The 16,756-nt window shown below is 45.5% G+C and overlaps 1 protein-coding gene across 3 annotated transcripts in view; it reads right to left on the bottom strand.

Annotated features, from left to right (window-relative positions):
* Positions 1 to 424: 424 nt before the first annotated feature.
* Positions 425 to 16,756, bottom strand: part of NUP214 (nucleoporin 214) — a 97,376-nt gene continuing 81,044 nt past the window's right edge. For all 3 annotated transcript variants that reach the window (XM_058524310.1, XM_058524311.1, XM_058524312.1), the window contains 6 exons: positions 16,300 to 16,456; positions 9,526 to 9,678; positions 5,212 to 5,383; positions 3,054 to 3,193; positions 2,190 to 2,214; positions 425 to 1,675 (listed from right to left, as the gene is read on the bottom strand). In XM_058524310.1, coding sequence (XP_058380293.1) covers positions 1,642 to 1,675; positions 2,190 to 2,214; positions 3,054 to 3,193; positions 5,212 to 5,383; positions 9,526 to 9,678; positions 16,300 to 16,456 — 681 coding nt within the window. In that variant the 3' untranslated portion in view covers positions 425 to 1,641. The remainder of the gene's footprint in view (positions 1,676 to 2,189; positions 2,215 to 3,053; positions 3,194 to 5,211; positions 5,384 to 9,525; positions 9,679 to 16,299; positions 16,457 to 16,756) is intronic.

Raw genomic sequence — 16,756 nt, 5'->3', positions numbered from 1 at the left:
AATTCCACAAGGACCAAAACGGTACACATTAAATTACTGAAGTCCAAGGTCTCCGAAAGAGGCAGACGCCCTAATTAATGGAAAGGACAAACAGACCCTCACTCTTCTCTCATAAACTGCACAGAGAACAAAATAAGTCACCCAGGGACACCTGGTTTGGGGTTCCTGAAACCCAACAGTGCTGCACTATGAGATCCTCTTCTGATGAGCCTAAGAAACCATGGATTTCAACGCCCTAGGGCGTCCAGGTCCATGTTCAGTTCCGCGGGATCAGATCTGCAGGACTGGGGCAAGCCTGTGAGGCACCAGCAGAGGGGCCAGCAGGGCAGTCTGTGGCACAGGGGCACCTTGCGGAGGACTGCCCTCCCCAACAAGCCAAGAGAACCAGCAAAGCCACATCCTGGCTGTAACATGACAAATTAAATCACACAGAAAACTTTTATTAAAACATTTCAAAATACAACTTTCCAATATGTAAAACTCTGAACAACTGTCCCTTTCCAACCCCCCTGCTAATGACCCAAGCCAGAGCCCTATCATATTCTGGACCCGAAAGACCACCAATTCTCACACGTACTTTTGATGCAAGCCCGCCCCTGTTTGTCAGCAGCTGTCCAGGATATCACAGGCCTAAGAAATAACATACGCCCCGACCTGAAGACACTGCACTACCCACACGTTAATGAGACTGAACTGACGATCTCTAGGCCTTCCTCACAAACACTTGTGGCGTTATAGTGCAGTAGCCTGGGTCTACCCAAGGGTTATCTGCACTGTGGGTAACAGACAGAGGGCCGCCAGGCGTGGTTACCAATGTCACTGTCACCTACTGGAGATAAAGGCTGTCTTCTCAATCAACTGCCCACCTCCCCTCCAGAAGAGAAGAAATTAGGTGTGGGACACCAGGGTCCAAGAGCCAAATCGAGAAGATGTGCTGAAGAGGCCGTCCCGGGGCAGCAGAGCCGCCAGGAGCATTCACTGGTCTGTCCTCCAGGCCCCTCGCAGCCACCTGCACTGTAAGCTGCTGCTACCTCTTCTGAAACGTGGTGACGCCCGCACAAGTGTCTCCTTCCCTCCACCCAGTCATAAAGTGGGCACCTTGAGGGTCATGACACCCGACAGCAAGAAGGACAAGAAGGGGAGAGACCATGCTATGGCCTCAAGAAGGCTGCTGCCGGCACTCGACCTCCTCCCTACGTGGAGGGCCCCAGGTCTGAGGGAGCAGGGGAGACTGGCGGGGGAAGCTTCCTACTCCCTTGATTCATCCACATCTATGCCGGTTACTTCTGATGCCCTCCTTGAAGACATGCACTGCTGGCTGACGGAAGGCTGTGCAGGTTTCTCAGAGCCACAGAAACGAGGCAACCTCTCTCCTTGGCTGTGACCTGAAAAAACCTACATACGTTCTGTATGGAAACAGACCAAACAGTTTAATAGCAGGGAGTAGAAAAAAACAACCAACACGAAATACAAAACAAAACAAGGACATAAGCATCTCCAGAGTTTTGGTTTCTGCTGTTTTTTTCTGGGTGTGTGTTTCAATGAGAACGTCCACTTTACAGGACGGCTCCAGTGTTGCTCAGCGAAGAGTTGCTGAGAATGCAGCTGGTCACAGGAACAGAAGGGCACACTGACAGCCACTCAGCTTCTCCAGCCACCAAAGCCCTGGACGGACCTGCAAGGAAGCCCGGGAGAGAGGCGGATCAGCTCCTGCTCTGACGAGAAAGGGCTTCAGGGCTCATGCAACTGCCTGTGTTCAAAGTTCAGGACTCTGAATTTTTAAAGTCATGCAATTCTACACAGAAACTAGATTGAGGATCAAAAAATAAGACTTGATAATGGGCCTGGAGCTCGGTGGTCAGCATGAAGCTTCTGAGACACTAACAGGGAAATAAGGCAAAGCATCTCTTAAGTCCTGTCTTCTAGTCTTTGCTCTTTGGAAGGCACATTCTTCTCTCTCTTATGCATGGCCCTTGAGAAGGCTAGGCCTGGCACCTCCTGCCATATTCTTACTGAGATCAGCAAGTCCACACCTGCCACGGAACCCCCACGCTTCCAGGACAAGCTTTTAAAACAGGAAAAATGGATACAAAATGTACAAGACAGCAAAAATCAGGAGTCCATATTTTCACAGGTTGTACACTCTTCCATCCTTATTTAATGACTCAAAACTGGAGACAGACACTTACGAGTTAGATAATCCAAAGTTGAATCCTGAAAAAGATGAACAAGGTGAAGTTAAAACACAGACATTTGAAAGACGAAGGTGGACTCCAGGCTACATTCTTTCCCTCCCTTTATTCCCTATGGAAAGCTCTCCTGCCCACCGTCTGCAGGCCGGGCAGGAAGGTGAGTTGTCTTCTCAGTATTTTAGGGTTCTTCCCTCCTCCCCCTGCTGGGTGCAGGCGGAGGGTCTCCGGCACGGCCCCTCTCACTTAGCTGCACTGTGCCACACAGATCCATCTCATTAGGAAAATGTGTTTTTTCTACTTTTCCCATCCAGTTGCTTCCTCTTTTTCTTGAGGTGAGAGAAGCAGGACACTTGCGTTCCACGCCTGGCTCTGCTGCTCACCGTCCGGCCCTTTGGGCAAGCTGGCCTCCTGGAGTCTCTGTGTCTTCATTTGTAAAATAATAACTTGCCTAACTTCTGTGCCTCATAAGTGTGTTGCAAGGATAAAAAGAGAACATACATATTCCACTATCTGAATGTCCACTAAATGAAAGACATTTTGTGAAGTCTCCACATCTTGTTTTCTGAGTCTGTTGGCTTGGATTTTTAAACCAAGGTCTAGCAAGATGGTTATCATTTTGGGTTCTCAAATCTTGAGAGAAAATCAAGTCAGTCATTTATTTGGTAAGCAATGGCACCATGTTACAAGCCTAAATGAAACCTAAAAAGAACACTGTCTTTCAACCACTTTCAACTTTTAAAATACTAAACTGAATAGCCAGGTAAAAACCACCCATTTCTTTGGCGTGTGTGTGTGGGGAGGGCATTTACTGAGGAAAAGGCAGGAGGGAACACTGTGAGGGAAGAACATCTGGCTGCCTACCTCCTCCGCCCGAGCCAAAGCCAGAGAATCCCCCACTCTGGCTTCCAAACCCAGAAGTCTGTTGGGACAGCGATCCGAAAGTCGGAGCGTTCTGACTTGCAAGGGTGCCAAACGATGTGGTGTTGCTGCTGCTCCCAAACCTGGGTTCCAGGGAGAAAGCAGATTCATTAGCGTGGCCGCGCTGTCACTCTGCTGCCCGAAAGCCTCAATCCACCCTCATCAGTCTGGGAGGGCACGGCATGCAGAAATCGAGGTGATGTGCTTGGTTGACTGGTTTAAACTAGCAGCCGCTCAGAAAGAATGGGCCAGAGCCAGAGCAAACCTTCATCTCAGCTTTGGGAAGAAAAATAACAGGAATACAACATGAAATCCAACTTGTCCAGTGTTTCAGTTTTCAGCCACTGGCTGGAAATTGCAGGTCATTTGGATATTAAGCAGCACTACATTTTTTTCTTTTTCTATCTCCAATAATTCTTCAATTCTATTCCGTTATTTTAGCATTTCTCATTTGTTGACAACCCCCGCCCCCCATTTATTTATCTTCAGCTCCTCTCTGGATCTTGATTCTATTTACTGCTCACCACGAGGTAAGGTGTATTCTACACGCACAGATGCCATGGGCCTGCTCTCACTGTACTTTTTCCCCAGAGTGGTCCTGACTGGTCTTGATCTTTTCCTACTCCTGCCTCAGGCCTCTCATAAACCACAGTGGGAAGTCCTCAGATGTCTGTGGGGTCAGAGACCATGGACTTGAAAAAGGGTGATGGGTTCTTCCGGAGATTTCACACCAGAGGTGGTACTTGTTACCCTGTTCGACAAAATGCAACTAACCAGCCAGATGGGATTTATGTGGGAGAGCCCCTCCAAGGCAGAATATAATACTTTTCTACTAGTAAAGAAAATAGTTGGTTTCAAACAAGTAAATAAAACCTCAAATTCCCAGTCAACCAAAAACCTTCCACCAACTCTGTAGTACTCTGGGCTGGGTGGTCACTGGAGAAATCAGCGTCCATCAAAACTGGCCAAGAATACTGGTTTAAGTTAGGCCCAACTCTCCTCGAAAAGCTTTCCTTAACTTTAATTCTCAGGGTTTCCTGGGGGAAACTTAAAAGACCCATTAGTCTCTACATGAAATCCAAGACACAGTACATCAACTTGCTCACTTTCCTTGAAATTTGCTAGTATTTCTGCACCAGCATCTTTCATGGAGGAGAAAGGGTATGAAAAAGAACATACTTAAGTTTATTGTCAAGATAAAGATGGTATCACCTTGCCAAGACTGCTCCCAAGTACCTTGACAATTCCCAAAAACAAAGCCCCCTTCCCCAAATCTTTTGCTTTCCACATCCAGAGCCAGTGCCAAGGGCCAGGATCTACCAGACGTGGATTTCAGACCTCAACACCTCCTCTGTCAAGACACTCCGCAGTCATCGCCACATGCATTTTACCGTGACTTTGTGGCGTGGTGAAGGCTTTTTTCTCCTTGGGGTTTTGGCAACCAGACTGAATTTCTGGGGTCATTAAAAGCAAATCCCTACTAGGGCATTTTCAAGTGACGATGTGCACGGGCAGTAAGAGCAGCTTTGAAAGCTGAGCAGTCATCGCGACTCTTGAAAGTGTGGGGGCCGGGGTAGTACTCAGTACAGAAGCTGAATGAAGTAGACGGAATACCCACGCCGGGGGTCTGGAGTGGAGCAGGGGAGGCACGAAGTTGTTTACACAAGGACGATGGGTCTAATGTACAACAATCCCATGAGGAAAGAATCTAGTGAACACTATTCATTCAGAATTTCCTAACAGATGTTACCACACAAGGGGCGAGCTTGGCTCTACGGTAGCTGTGGCAGGGCTATTTTTCGTCCTTTAACCAATCCCTTAGCTCCACCAGGAGAACGGGGGGCTGCCAATCAGTACTCGACATATCAGGGCACAGCAACGTCTACTCACATAGTCGACAGAGTCTGGCTTGGAAGAAATAAGCCCTCCCCTAGAGAGAATAGGAATTCTAGAATGACCTGTTTGCTGATTTCAAGGGAGGGGCCTTCAGCTCACAGTCAAGAGTAGGGAACTTTCCTTTCAAAACAAGAGTACCAGGCCTCAGTGCTTTCGGCTGGTCTGAGCTTGTGGGTTTCCCTAGGTCCCTCCCCGGGGGGCTTACCCGAATCCTCCTGCGCTGGCAGCTGCAGTACCCTCTCCGAACACTTTGCCTCCCGTCGAGCCCAGAGGGCTTGTAAAGGCTGGGGCTGAACCGAATGCTGGCACCCCTCCAAACCCAGGGGATCCCCCAAAAGTAGGAGGGCTGCCAAACACTGGAGCAGCACCGAAGCCACCTGAGCAAAACAGAGGCAAACAAACAGAAACAGGGAGAAAGAAAGAAGGAGACAGGAAGAGAAGACAATGAGTAGTGAGAAACCAAATCAAAAGAGGAAGGAAAAAAGGGAAAATACGTTAGAAATTCAAATACAAAGAGCTATAACAAAGGGCAACACCCCTTCTATCAGCACAATAACAATTAAAACCAAACACCAAGCCGCCCCCCTCCATTCCTAGCAGAGGGGTTTGGGGTCCACTCGGGAGAGCTCCTTGGAATTCTAAGAACCAAGCAGCCCCCATGTTTGTCTGCGAAATCCCCAGTGCCTCCCAGAGGCAAGCTGGACTCATCAGCTCTATATCTTGTGAAGTCAGATTGCCACCAAGAAGCACCATGGTCATTTTAGGTCCCTTCCCAGCCCGTGTGCAGCTGTGAGACTCCTCATTGAAAAACTGTTCTCAAAAACTCCAACCCCTACCCAGATTTGATTACTTATCACCACCCAGGCAAGGCATCTAACTTCATAGAAACCCACATGATAAAATTAGAGGCCCCAAGTCCCCTCTCGGGGAGAATCTATGAACTGGGTTATAGGAGGGATGGGGAGACACCCAGCGCTGGCGCTCAGTCAGGGGCTTTTTATTTATTTAAAGCCTAATGGCTCTCATGTCTCTCACCAGTCTCTCTCTTTGTACAGAAAATTTTTTAAAAAAATGCTTTCTCTCTGTAGTCAGGAATTGCTCCTCAATAAACAAGCACACTGAATGTCTTCTCTGGAGGAAGGCTAATGTGTAAATGTGATAAAGCAACCAATCCACTGTGAGGAGAGCCGTCCGAGTCCAGGACTCCTCTGCAGGCCCCCAGCACTGCTGCTCATGTGAACACGGGCTGGCGGGCTGCACACTGTTAGGTGACTGCACAGAAAAGAGTCAGGCGTGCCTGAAGCAGCCTCCCTGGATTAGTGAAGATGCCCATCAGGCAGAACGATGGACCATCCTTCCCTGACTATCCCTTCTGCTTCTGAGGAGGCTTCCCAATCCCCAAGATACTGCTGAAATCATTCTAGGCTATCAGCAGAGACCATCAGTGAGTGTCTGTGGAATGGAATGGAAGAAAATGGTACAAGAAACGTGCTCTAAAGGAGAGTATTTCTTAAAACGAGTATTGCCTAGGAGATACGTGCTAAAGGGAATGACGGTGGCCTAGGGACAAGCAAAGGGGCGATCAGCTCAAGGAGACAAGGATGTTATTCTCGCCCCTTTCAGAAAGAGAATCCCGTTGTAGAGGGATCAATCAGGCCTCCTTATTAGAAGCATGAGCCCACCACAAGCTTCTGCCTGCCACCTGAAGCAGGAAAGATCAAATACCCGGGTGTGAAAAGCTGTCAGCTAAATTCTCTAGTTAACTGTTATTTCATTTCATGATTTAATCATTTGCTTATTTACCATTAAAAGTGGTTGCACAACTGAGAAGATACTTTTTGCTAAGGCTCATGTTTGAGTTAACATTCTGTAGTTTAAAACCCTGAGTGAAATCCCAAGCCATGATAATGGAGACTGTTCAGTTACAAATATAACAGAATGGAAAAAAAAAAGTGCTAAAAAACCCCTGCTGCTGAATTATTTAAGACCGAACCCAGCTCTAGTTACACTTTCTTCCTAGACACACAGGGCTTTATCTAGCGCTCCAAATTATTCAGACTTGTTGGTGGAAGGTGAGTGAAAAATGAGAAGTCACAATGATACAGAAGGTAAACTGGACAGAGGAGGGGAGGAGATTCAACACATACACGCACACACAATGCCCCCAAACAACAAACCTGGGTCACAGCTAAATGACATAGGAAGAGAATGGTCACTCTGGTCTTATTTTTGGAGACAAGCAACTCACTCCTGATGCTAGGTGGGGTTCGATTTTATTAGATGCCATCTTTTCATGATTTTCTTCTCCAGAAGAAACATAAACTTACTAATAATCAATGATAATAAAAGATCTCATTTACTGAGAGCCCTCCACGTGCCAGGTGCCATATAACGGTTTGCTTTAATCCTCCCAATAAACCTGGGATCCCTACTTCACAGGTGAGGAAACTGAGGCTCGGAGGATCCGTCACTTGTCTAAGTTGGGGCAGCTGCTAAGTGGTGGAGCTGGGATTGGAACAAGGTCTGAGTGACTCAAAAGACCACCTATCATCCAACCGTTACGTGTCACGCCACCTCCCTCCACTGCCACTAAGGCCAGCAACTCTAGCAAGAGCAGTGGGGTGAACCCAATGGACCGGGGATGGCAGCAAGGTCATTTTCAGTCTGTCCCCCTCCAATAATCTCCAGCACTGTTCTTTTCTAATGCAATTGTACTGAAGGGAGGATGGACACTTTGGGAATTTTTCAAAGACCCATCAATCTAAAATCCATCCCTCTTAGAGCAGAAAGCGAGAATCCTGACCCCTTAGGCATTTGTACTGCAGCGGCAGGAAGGTTAACTGCTTTATCTAAAGCAGCCCTTCCTTGTGCTCCATACTCTGAGGTGCCTCTTTCTAGGGAAGGAGCTCTTTGAGAACGGACACTGGCTCTGCAGCAGAGACAAAGTTTCAGAAGCACAAAGGAGAGCAGTCTTTCCTCCACCCTCACCTCCCCCTTTTTGCTTAGTAGTTCATTCATCCCATGTATTTGAAAGGTAGTTTTCTCTGTTACAGTCCTGAATCTAGGCGGTTTCATGGGGCAAACAGTCAAATAGGAAAAATATTCTGAAAGGCAGAAGATACATTTTCTCTAAGACAAAAAAATGAGAGCATCAGGTTCTCACATCAATTGGAATGGGACCCCAGGATAGGGAGAACACATAAGAAAAACACATGAGTCAAAGAAAACATTATCAGGTTCCTTAAAAAAATAAATTAAGTCTTGATGATTAACGAACTAAAATTTCTTAGTCAAATAACATTTACCCTGTTAACTAGGACCAAGAACCTTGTAGTCTTTTCCTTTTTAAATCATTCACTGCAGGGAAGGTTGGGGGCAAAACAAAGCTGCAATGCTCATTTCTAGTCCATTTTAAATTCTAGAAAAAGAGTATCAAAAACTAGTATCCAAAGACTAACCCACCCAAGTCACAGGTCTGAGTAAAGGGGCCCAGTGCGTTTGGAAACCATAGCAATTTAGGCTCTAAAAGGCCGAATTCCAGGTACTAATTTGGGACAGTCCTAGATCAGAGCCACCTATGCATCTGGTCCTCAGGTAGGATCCTTCCTCTGGGATTTGCATAACCTCAAAGTCTCCCATACACTGCTCACTCAAGGGAGTTTGGTTTAAAAAACTGCTTTCTCAACAAACAAGCCCCCACCCCCCGCCATGTCCCCTGCCTTAAAAAAAAATCTTTTCACACAAGGGTAGGAATGCAGACCCTCTGCAGATCTCTGAGACAGAAATAGGACAGAGAGGTAGTTGACAGAAATGAATTGTTTTACTATCTAAACATATATTGTTTAAAATTTTTAATTATAAATATAATACATAATTATAAAAAGTCACACAGTTTATAGATGTATGCTTTAAAAGTAATGTTGGGATAAAGAGTAGTGCTGGTAATAGTCTTTATTCTTGATTACATGAGCATATTGCAACTGTGAAAATTAACTGAGCAGTACACTATGATATGTGGATACTGTATATGTACATGTAATATATTTATGTATGTTATACTCAATTAAAAGTAAAAAAAATGTGATTTGGGAAAAAGGGCAAAATGACAGACATAAAAAATTAAACAGATAGTCTGTCTTGCCCATGACGGTAATGAACACCCAAGCAAGTCTGTGACTCAGGATGCTCTCTTGTTTATGTTTCAGTTATCACCTTTTCTTGTGTTCCCTTACTTTGGCTGTTCAGCAATTCCTAAATATTTACAATGTTTTCTTCCCCAGGAAGACTGTAAGTTCTCATAGGCCTGCACTCTGCGCTTTTTAACATGTCTCAGGAGACCTAGAGCAGTGTCAGGAACACAGCAAATGCTCGGTAAATATATAAATAAATTGGGGGGGACGTCACTTCATCTAGATGCCAATCCTACTCCCTTGGGAACCACCCTCAAGAGATCTTCCAGATCTACGCATGTGTAAAATAGACGTATAAAAAGAACCACAGCTAGTAAGGATAGAAGTACCTGTTTTATTTGGAGCGGAAAACCCGAAGCCTTGGGATGCAACACTTCCTCCTCCAGAGCTAAAAGTGCCGGTAGGTTTCTGCTCTCCAAATGATGAGCTGGCAAATCCACCAAAGGTCTTGGCCCCACTGTTTCCGAATAGGTTAGAGGTATCTGAAGAGATGAAAAACGTGTGTGAGGGAGGTCAGAGGGAGCAAAATGTCCTTATTTACTTCTTAGAATAGAGAAGGATGAAACCTCAGCCAGATGTTTTGGGAGAAGGGTGTGACAAAGAAGTCTAGGATCCAAGGGAGCAGAGCTGTAGCGCAATGGATACCTTCTCTGACTTGCACGCATCTTGATGACAAGTTCTTAATCATTTTGGTACCCAGACTCAGGATTTCCTGGCATGATCCTACAGGCACAAAATAAAGAGGTAGCAACAGGCCCCAATGAAGAGGGTCCTCTGCAGAAACTCCTCTGTGCTCCCACAGGTATCAGGCCTATCCACCAATAGAGGACCAAGACAGCAGCTCCACAAGAGACTATTTTCTCCTGAAGACTAAGGCTTGTTTTCATCGATCTCCTCACATGCAGACCAACTTCAAATTTTGTCAAACTAGAGAAAATAAAGTTAGAGCAAATCCAAACCAAGCATAACGCTTCCAGCATTCTGCTTTTATAGTCTAGTCGGGCATGCTTGCTGTTGCCTGGTCTGCTCCGAGAATGGCAGACGACACAAGAAAACCCGCACTGCTCCTACCTCTGATCTGACGGGAGCTGGGGATGTTCTCAAGAACATGAAGAGGCCAGCAGGACTCCCAGGCTGACTTCCTCTTTCTAAGGGGTTCAGTTAAGCCCTTGACCTTTTAGATGCTTATCTAACAGGTCACTCCCTCAACCACGCACTGAATCTGCTCCAAGAATTAAAGGAAAAAAGGAAACTTCTGAAAACCAAGATGGGTGAGAGGTGTTTTGTTACAAGAAGTGCAAATCTGACAGGCAATATATAACTAGCCAAAGTCATATACACAGAAGCAGCCTTGGATAACACCAAGAGCACGCTATGTATCAGCAATTTTTCTTTTACTTTTTTTGGGGGGGAGAGGGAAGCTCACATTTCCCCCCATGTTTGGATGGGCGTTTTAGTAAAATGAGTTTGTACCCACAATAAGGCAGGGAAAAGTTATCCTGAAATGGGGTCAATGCCCAAAGACACAGGCATAAATAGGAGGCTGAAATGATAAGCTCTGGGTGGGTAATGGGCAGTGGACTCTACGCCACCAAGTGAGAAGTACAGACATCTGTATAAGCCCATCAGGCGCTCAAAGTAAAGGTGGAGAAAGGAGAGCAGTGGAAAGGGAACGACTCTCTCTCAAAGCTGAGCTGTGTGAAGAGGTGGTCCACCCCCTAATCTGTCAATCCCAACGTCTCTCATCTCACTCTGCTGCCAATCCCACCCCAGAGTGAGAGGCAACTCTGTGAATCCTTCCCGTTGCAGTGCTCTTGATCCACAGGCTAGGACATAAGCAGCCTTATCTCAGGGACACCATCACCTCAACTCTCCAGGCACAGAGCCCTGGACTACCACATGGTCACCTGCTCTGTGAAACTAGTGCTGACAGTTCAAGAGCGTGGCTATAGTATGTCACGCACTGACAGCGGGGTGATTTACAGATCCCTTTCCAGCATCCTCACAGACGGTACCACAGGATTATTTATTCCCTGCTGTCCTCTTTGAACAGTCTGATCTTCCCCCTAATGAGCTAGCTGGAGGTTACATCTGGTTCCACCAATGGCAGGACATTTGACACTGGAGACGAAAACAGGCTTCTCAGTCACTCCTTTTACTTGGAATTTCAAGAACAGCGGACCGCAATTTTCTGACTCTGTTAGTGCTAACAACGCAGAATTCCAAATAGCACACAAATCTAACTGCAAGATTAGGGGCTAGATCTCCTCTTGGAGAAACTCAAAATACAGAGGGGAAATGATTTTACGGGGATAATGTTGGGAGACTTAAATTCCTGAGAAGTCAGAGAACATTTAGAAGTCTTTGGGTTTCTTTATCCCTTTATCTGTTTAAGAATCCTGTCTTTCAGATGTTCATAGCGTATTACAGTGGAACAAGCATGAGTTTTACAGTCAGACCTGGCTTAGAATACCTACAACAACTATGACATTGGGCAAGAACTGAACCTTCCTACGTCCCAGCTTCCTCAAACATAAAAATGGGGACAGCAATTGTGGCCATGCTAGGCTGCTGTAAACATCAAATGAGACAATGTACATAGAGCAGCCAGTCAGGCATGTGGTAGATCCTCAGAAAATATAACCTCCCCTCTCTGTCTTTAACTCTTCCTCCTCCCATATCCCAATCACATTCAGTGTAATAAAACACAGAGTAGGTGAGCCGTAAAAATTAAATCCTTTTCATTCTGCAAAAATCACAAGAATTAAACCATTCAAGTTGTAAGAGCTGTCATTTGCAGTCTCAAAAGGAACTCTACATGTTGAAACGTTTTAGGATTTATTTAAGCTGCTCTGAAACAAAGTGGCATAAAATGATGTCTGCTTTTCTCTGTTTCTATGGTCAACAACGTGTTTCTCTGTTTTCTCCTAATGGCTCCAAAATAACAGTCTCTAGCTCTTGAAAATATGGTAAGTAAGAGAATATCTTGGTGGTTGGAACAATATTTCACTGTAGAGATTCTTCTTCACTTCTGAATAAACTGGCCAGTAAGAAAACCTGTCTTCGCAGAGCCACCAGGCAACTTCCACTTTGGGGGTGACAAGTACAGGGGAAACTGGCATCTGCTCTGGGCTTCCACCCTGCTGGCACAATGTGGATCCTCGCTGGTCTTTTATCTGGCAAAAATACTAGCATAATCTAAGATTAGAGTCTGACCCAACTTAAATTAAATTATACTTGATATACCTTTGATATAAATAACATCACAGAGACCAGGTCCCATGTCATTCTGCAGGTCTAAAGTCACTAAACAAGAATTCAACATGCACTGAGAAGGGGGCTCTCAAGAAGCTCTTATCCAGGACACTTTCCAAGACATTTTCTTAAAGAACAGTTGCAGGCCCAAAAGATCTTTATCGAACGGCTTCTACATCCTCACACGAATACGTCTTTCAGGTCTCTGAACAGAAGGACTGTGCTGGCCGGCTCCGTGGCTTGGCGGTTGAGTGCGCGTGCTCCGCTGCTGGCGGCCCGGGTTCGGATCCCGGGCACGCACCAACGCGCCGCTTCTCCGGTCATGCTGAGGCCGTGTCCCACACACAGCAACTAGAAGGATGTGCAGCTATGACATACAACTATCTACTGGGGCTTTGGGGGAAAATAAATAAAATAAAGAAATAAAAATTAAAAAAAAAAAAAAAAAGAAAGACTGTGCTGAGAATGCTTCTAACCAGCGTCCTCAGGACAAGACTCAGGAGGCAGTAGGTCCTTACAGGTAACTGTGGGGTCGAATTTTAAATGACCCCAGGGGTTAATAGCATATCTTTGCTAGAGTCTCTGGGGAAGAGAGAGAGAAGAAACTTTTACAAAGTGTGAGCCTATGGATACAGAACACGCCAACTCCAAGCAACAGTACTTCCAGCTTGTCTTTCTTGGTCATCACATAGTTCCCATCACTTCTCAGGGCTAAAGAGGGCAGCTTCCGGACCAGGCAGTCTGGGGCCTAAATGTCACAGAGGGAGCTGCTGGTTGCTCAATGTGTGCTCAGCTATCTATCTGTAAGGGAGCATGTGCAGTGCCATGTGGAAAGAGCACAAGGGCTGTCCAACAAGGCACAGCCGGGAGGAGCACCGCTACACTGCAGGCCAGCAAGACCTCAGGAGGCACCACAGTGGACCAGAGCCGGGAAACATTCTTGGATTAAACTGTGGCTATGTCACTTAATGGCTGTTACCCCCCTAAGTCCACATCCCTTCTCTGAACCTATTCCCTTATTGGTAAAACAAGGACGGCCACACCTAAAAGTACTGTTGTAAGAAGTGATTAGACCATATACACTGAGTACCTGGCACACAGGAGGTGATCAAGAAAGGCTAGTTCCCTTCTGCTTGACGTCCTGTGAGGGAACGGAACACAAGGGCTGCAAGAATCCAGAGAGGAGAGAGCACTGTGGGCCACGTGACCCTTAGGCCAAGCTGCACAGAAAAAGAGCCTGACACCGGCCCTTGAAGGAGGGGAGGTTCAGGTGGGTGCAGCGCAGGGAGCAGTGTGAGCCCTGCACTGAAGCAGGGGGAAGTGAGAGGTGTGTGTCTGTGTGTGAAGGACAGCAAGCAGACATACTGGTCGAAGCAGAGGGAATGTGTTGGGGGAAGTGAGTCAAAGTCAGAAAAGTGTGTTGGGGCCAGCTCCCTGAATTTCAGCCTAAGGAGTTGGTTTGGACTTTATCCTACAGACAGTAGGATAAAGGGTTTTGAATAGGGACAGTGGCAAAATAAAAGCAGAGTTTTAAGACAATCAATTTTATGGATTTCCAGACCACAGTAGAGGAGACTGGAAGCAGGGAAGGGAGTCTGGAGACCACTGTGATCACTCAGATGATGATGGGGAACACACCCCACAATCACAGAGAGAAAAGAGAAGAAAATAAGCAACAAAGGAATTGTTTGAGAGGCAGGTAGAGAACCAGCAGAGTCGATCCACAGTCCAGGAAAGAAGTGGGGTTCCAAAGTATCAAATGCTGCAGAGTCACCCAAGGAGCAAGAGGCCATCCCTGGTGACTTGCAGAAAGCATTCTTACTTAGTTCTGTAGCAACAACAATGCCCTCCCCAGATGACTTCTAGCTCCTTCTTCTCCATTGTTCCTTCCTCTTATCCTGCACTTAGTCCTCAGGGATACAGAGAATTCCTGTCCCTTTCACTATCAAATCATACATTTAGTTTTTAAAAACAAAATAATGTTAAGCTTTTCCTGTACCCTTTCAAATTCACTTAAACATCCTTTAAGCATAAGAGTAAACTGCTAGTTTACAATAGCCAACGTTTAGGAGATGAAGACTAGAAGGTATCTGGTATTAAGATAGATACGTGTTTATTTTAAACCAGAATTAAAGAATTAGAAACAATGCTGTGCCAGTGAACAACAGGCTGGAGGGGGAGGGTCCTGATTTGTAGTGGTGTAAACAAATATTCCCTGATGTCACTGAACATGGAGTTGGGGGGACATGTGCACAGCTGGCTCTCGTGAGCCAGTGCAAGCCAGCTCCAGCCCAACACTGAGAGAAGGTGATTCTTTGACAGGTAAGAGCCACGGCATTAGAGATGAAATCAGCCAGGAGAAAAGGAATTTTTACAAGGGTATTATGACACACCGAAGTTTTAACAAAATAGACTAGTAACACAATCTCACAGATGATAACCTACCTATGGGATAAACCCACATTTCTAACTAGCATGTGCCAGATGCTGTGTTTGGCACATTATGTATGATCTAGCTAAGTTCTAGATCTGCCACTTTATGGCTTTGTGAATGAAAACAAAACAAAAAAACAATCATCTAACCACCTTGGGCTTGTTTCCTTACTGGAAAATGGAGAGTGCTATACAAGGATCATGTTTTCAAAGTACGTGCTATGGAGCCCTGCAGTTCTGTGTTGACAGCTGGGGAACAGATGGGGAAACCACCCAGGTGTATCTCTGGTTTTTGACCCCTGCTTCCGAGTACTCTATTTTTATCTGTTTTACATATCAGGATTCTGCTTAAGACTTCATCTGCAGAAACAGTTTCTGAAAACCTCTAGACTCGATTTCAAAGATCTTCTCAGTCTAGGAGTCTAAATTCCTCCTGGCAGACTGCAAGTTGAAGAACAAAGTTTCTGATTATAAAATTTCACAAGTTAAGAGGTATGTGTCTATTGACTATAATCTTTCCTTATATATTACTACTAGATGGATAGCGACATCAAAATATCTGATCTGTGAATCCAGAAGGCAGACTCAGCATGGAGAGCTTTGCTTTTAACCCCATGAGCCTTAATATTAAGGAAATATCTGTCCTGTCTGTAGAACATTAGCTCTCAATTCATTAAGATCTAGCATAGCACAACGGATGAGCGAAGCTTCACGGACAGCATATTAAACGAGAAGCTAAGACGAAGATGACAGGTTCCCAGCTTCTCATCTCAGCCTCCATCAGCAGCAGGATATTTTTCAAAAAGACTTAAACAAACAATTTTCTTTCATTTCAAACCGTGAATAGACAGATCAACAAAGAATTTTAAAAATTAGCTGGAGAAGAAAGTGCCAGCAGAAAGATACAGCTTCATTTGAAAATGAGACAAAAACATAAGAGATGAGAAATAATGAAGGCTTCAACTTTTGGGTGATATTTCTCTATAGTAGCCGAATTTTAAAGGAAATTCAAGAGAGTACTGCACAAATGAAAACCCACATGCTCCTCTCCAAGCACACTCAGCTTGTTTTGCTGATCTCATTTATGCTTGTCTGCCTGCATTTATTTCAAGTCATTTCAATCCTAAGAAACAGAGCAATCTGGGCCTTGGGAGAGAAGAGGGGAGCAGCTCAATACCCAGTCCTCTCCCTGCAGCTCTGAAGTCTTTTCACGATTATATGGGACATCTCATTAAAAAACCAAAAATAAAAAACAAAATCAAAACACATCACACTGCTTTGGGGAAGATGTTTTAAGTGGGCCTTCTAGACCTTTTCTTTCCTTTCTACATTTGTCACTGACGCTTTGATAACACCAAGATGATGACACTCGCATTAGGGGACTGAGGGACTTGAAAAACTCTTTCTCAACTTACTTGAGGTGGCTGTAGATCCAAAGCCCCCGCTGGCCGAGCTGAATGGGTTTTTGTTGGCTGCATCCTGGCTGGGTTTCCCTCCAAGGCCACTGAAGAAACCTCCTCCTCTTCCAGTGTTTCCAGACCCAAACACGCTACCACTGGAAGAGGATGATGGCTAAAAACAAAAGGGGCAGGAAGTGAGATAGGATGAAAGGTCATCATAAAATAGCAGGCCACATCCGTGGAAAGGAGGCACTCACAGCCGGTACAAATGGAAAAACCAAGAGAACTCGGATTAGTTCTGGTAGCAATGCTCTAACAACCACAAAAGAAGCTGGACTCTGGACAGGGACTTCCTACAAATCAGACGTTCTCAAGCTATTCCACGTTCACAGTTCTCCGAAAATATGCTTTATGGTAGGTGGGAACTTTAAAAAGTTTATCTGCCCTGCTGCCTGCAGTTTCTGCTTGACCC

Source organism: Diceros bicornis, chromosome 28, assembly GCF_020826845.1.
Source record: "Diceros bicornis minor isolate mBicDic1 chromosome 28, mDicBic1.mat.cur, whole genome shotgun sequence".
Classification (NCBI taxonomy): domain Eukaryota; kingdom Metazoa; phylum Chordata; class Mammalia; order Perissodactyla; family Rhinocerotidae; genus Diceros; species Diceros bicornis.
Note: the sequence above shows the minus strand (reverse complement) of the source record. Positions and strands in the feature narration are given on the sequence as shown.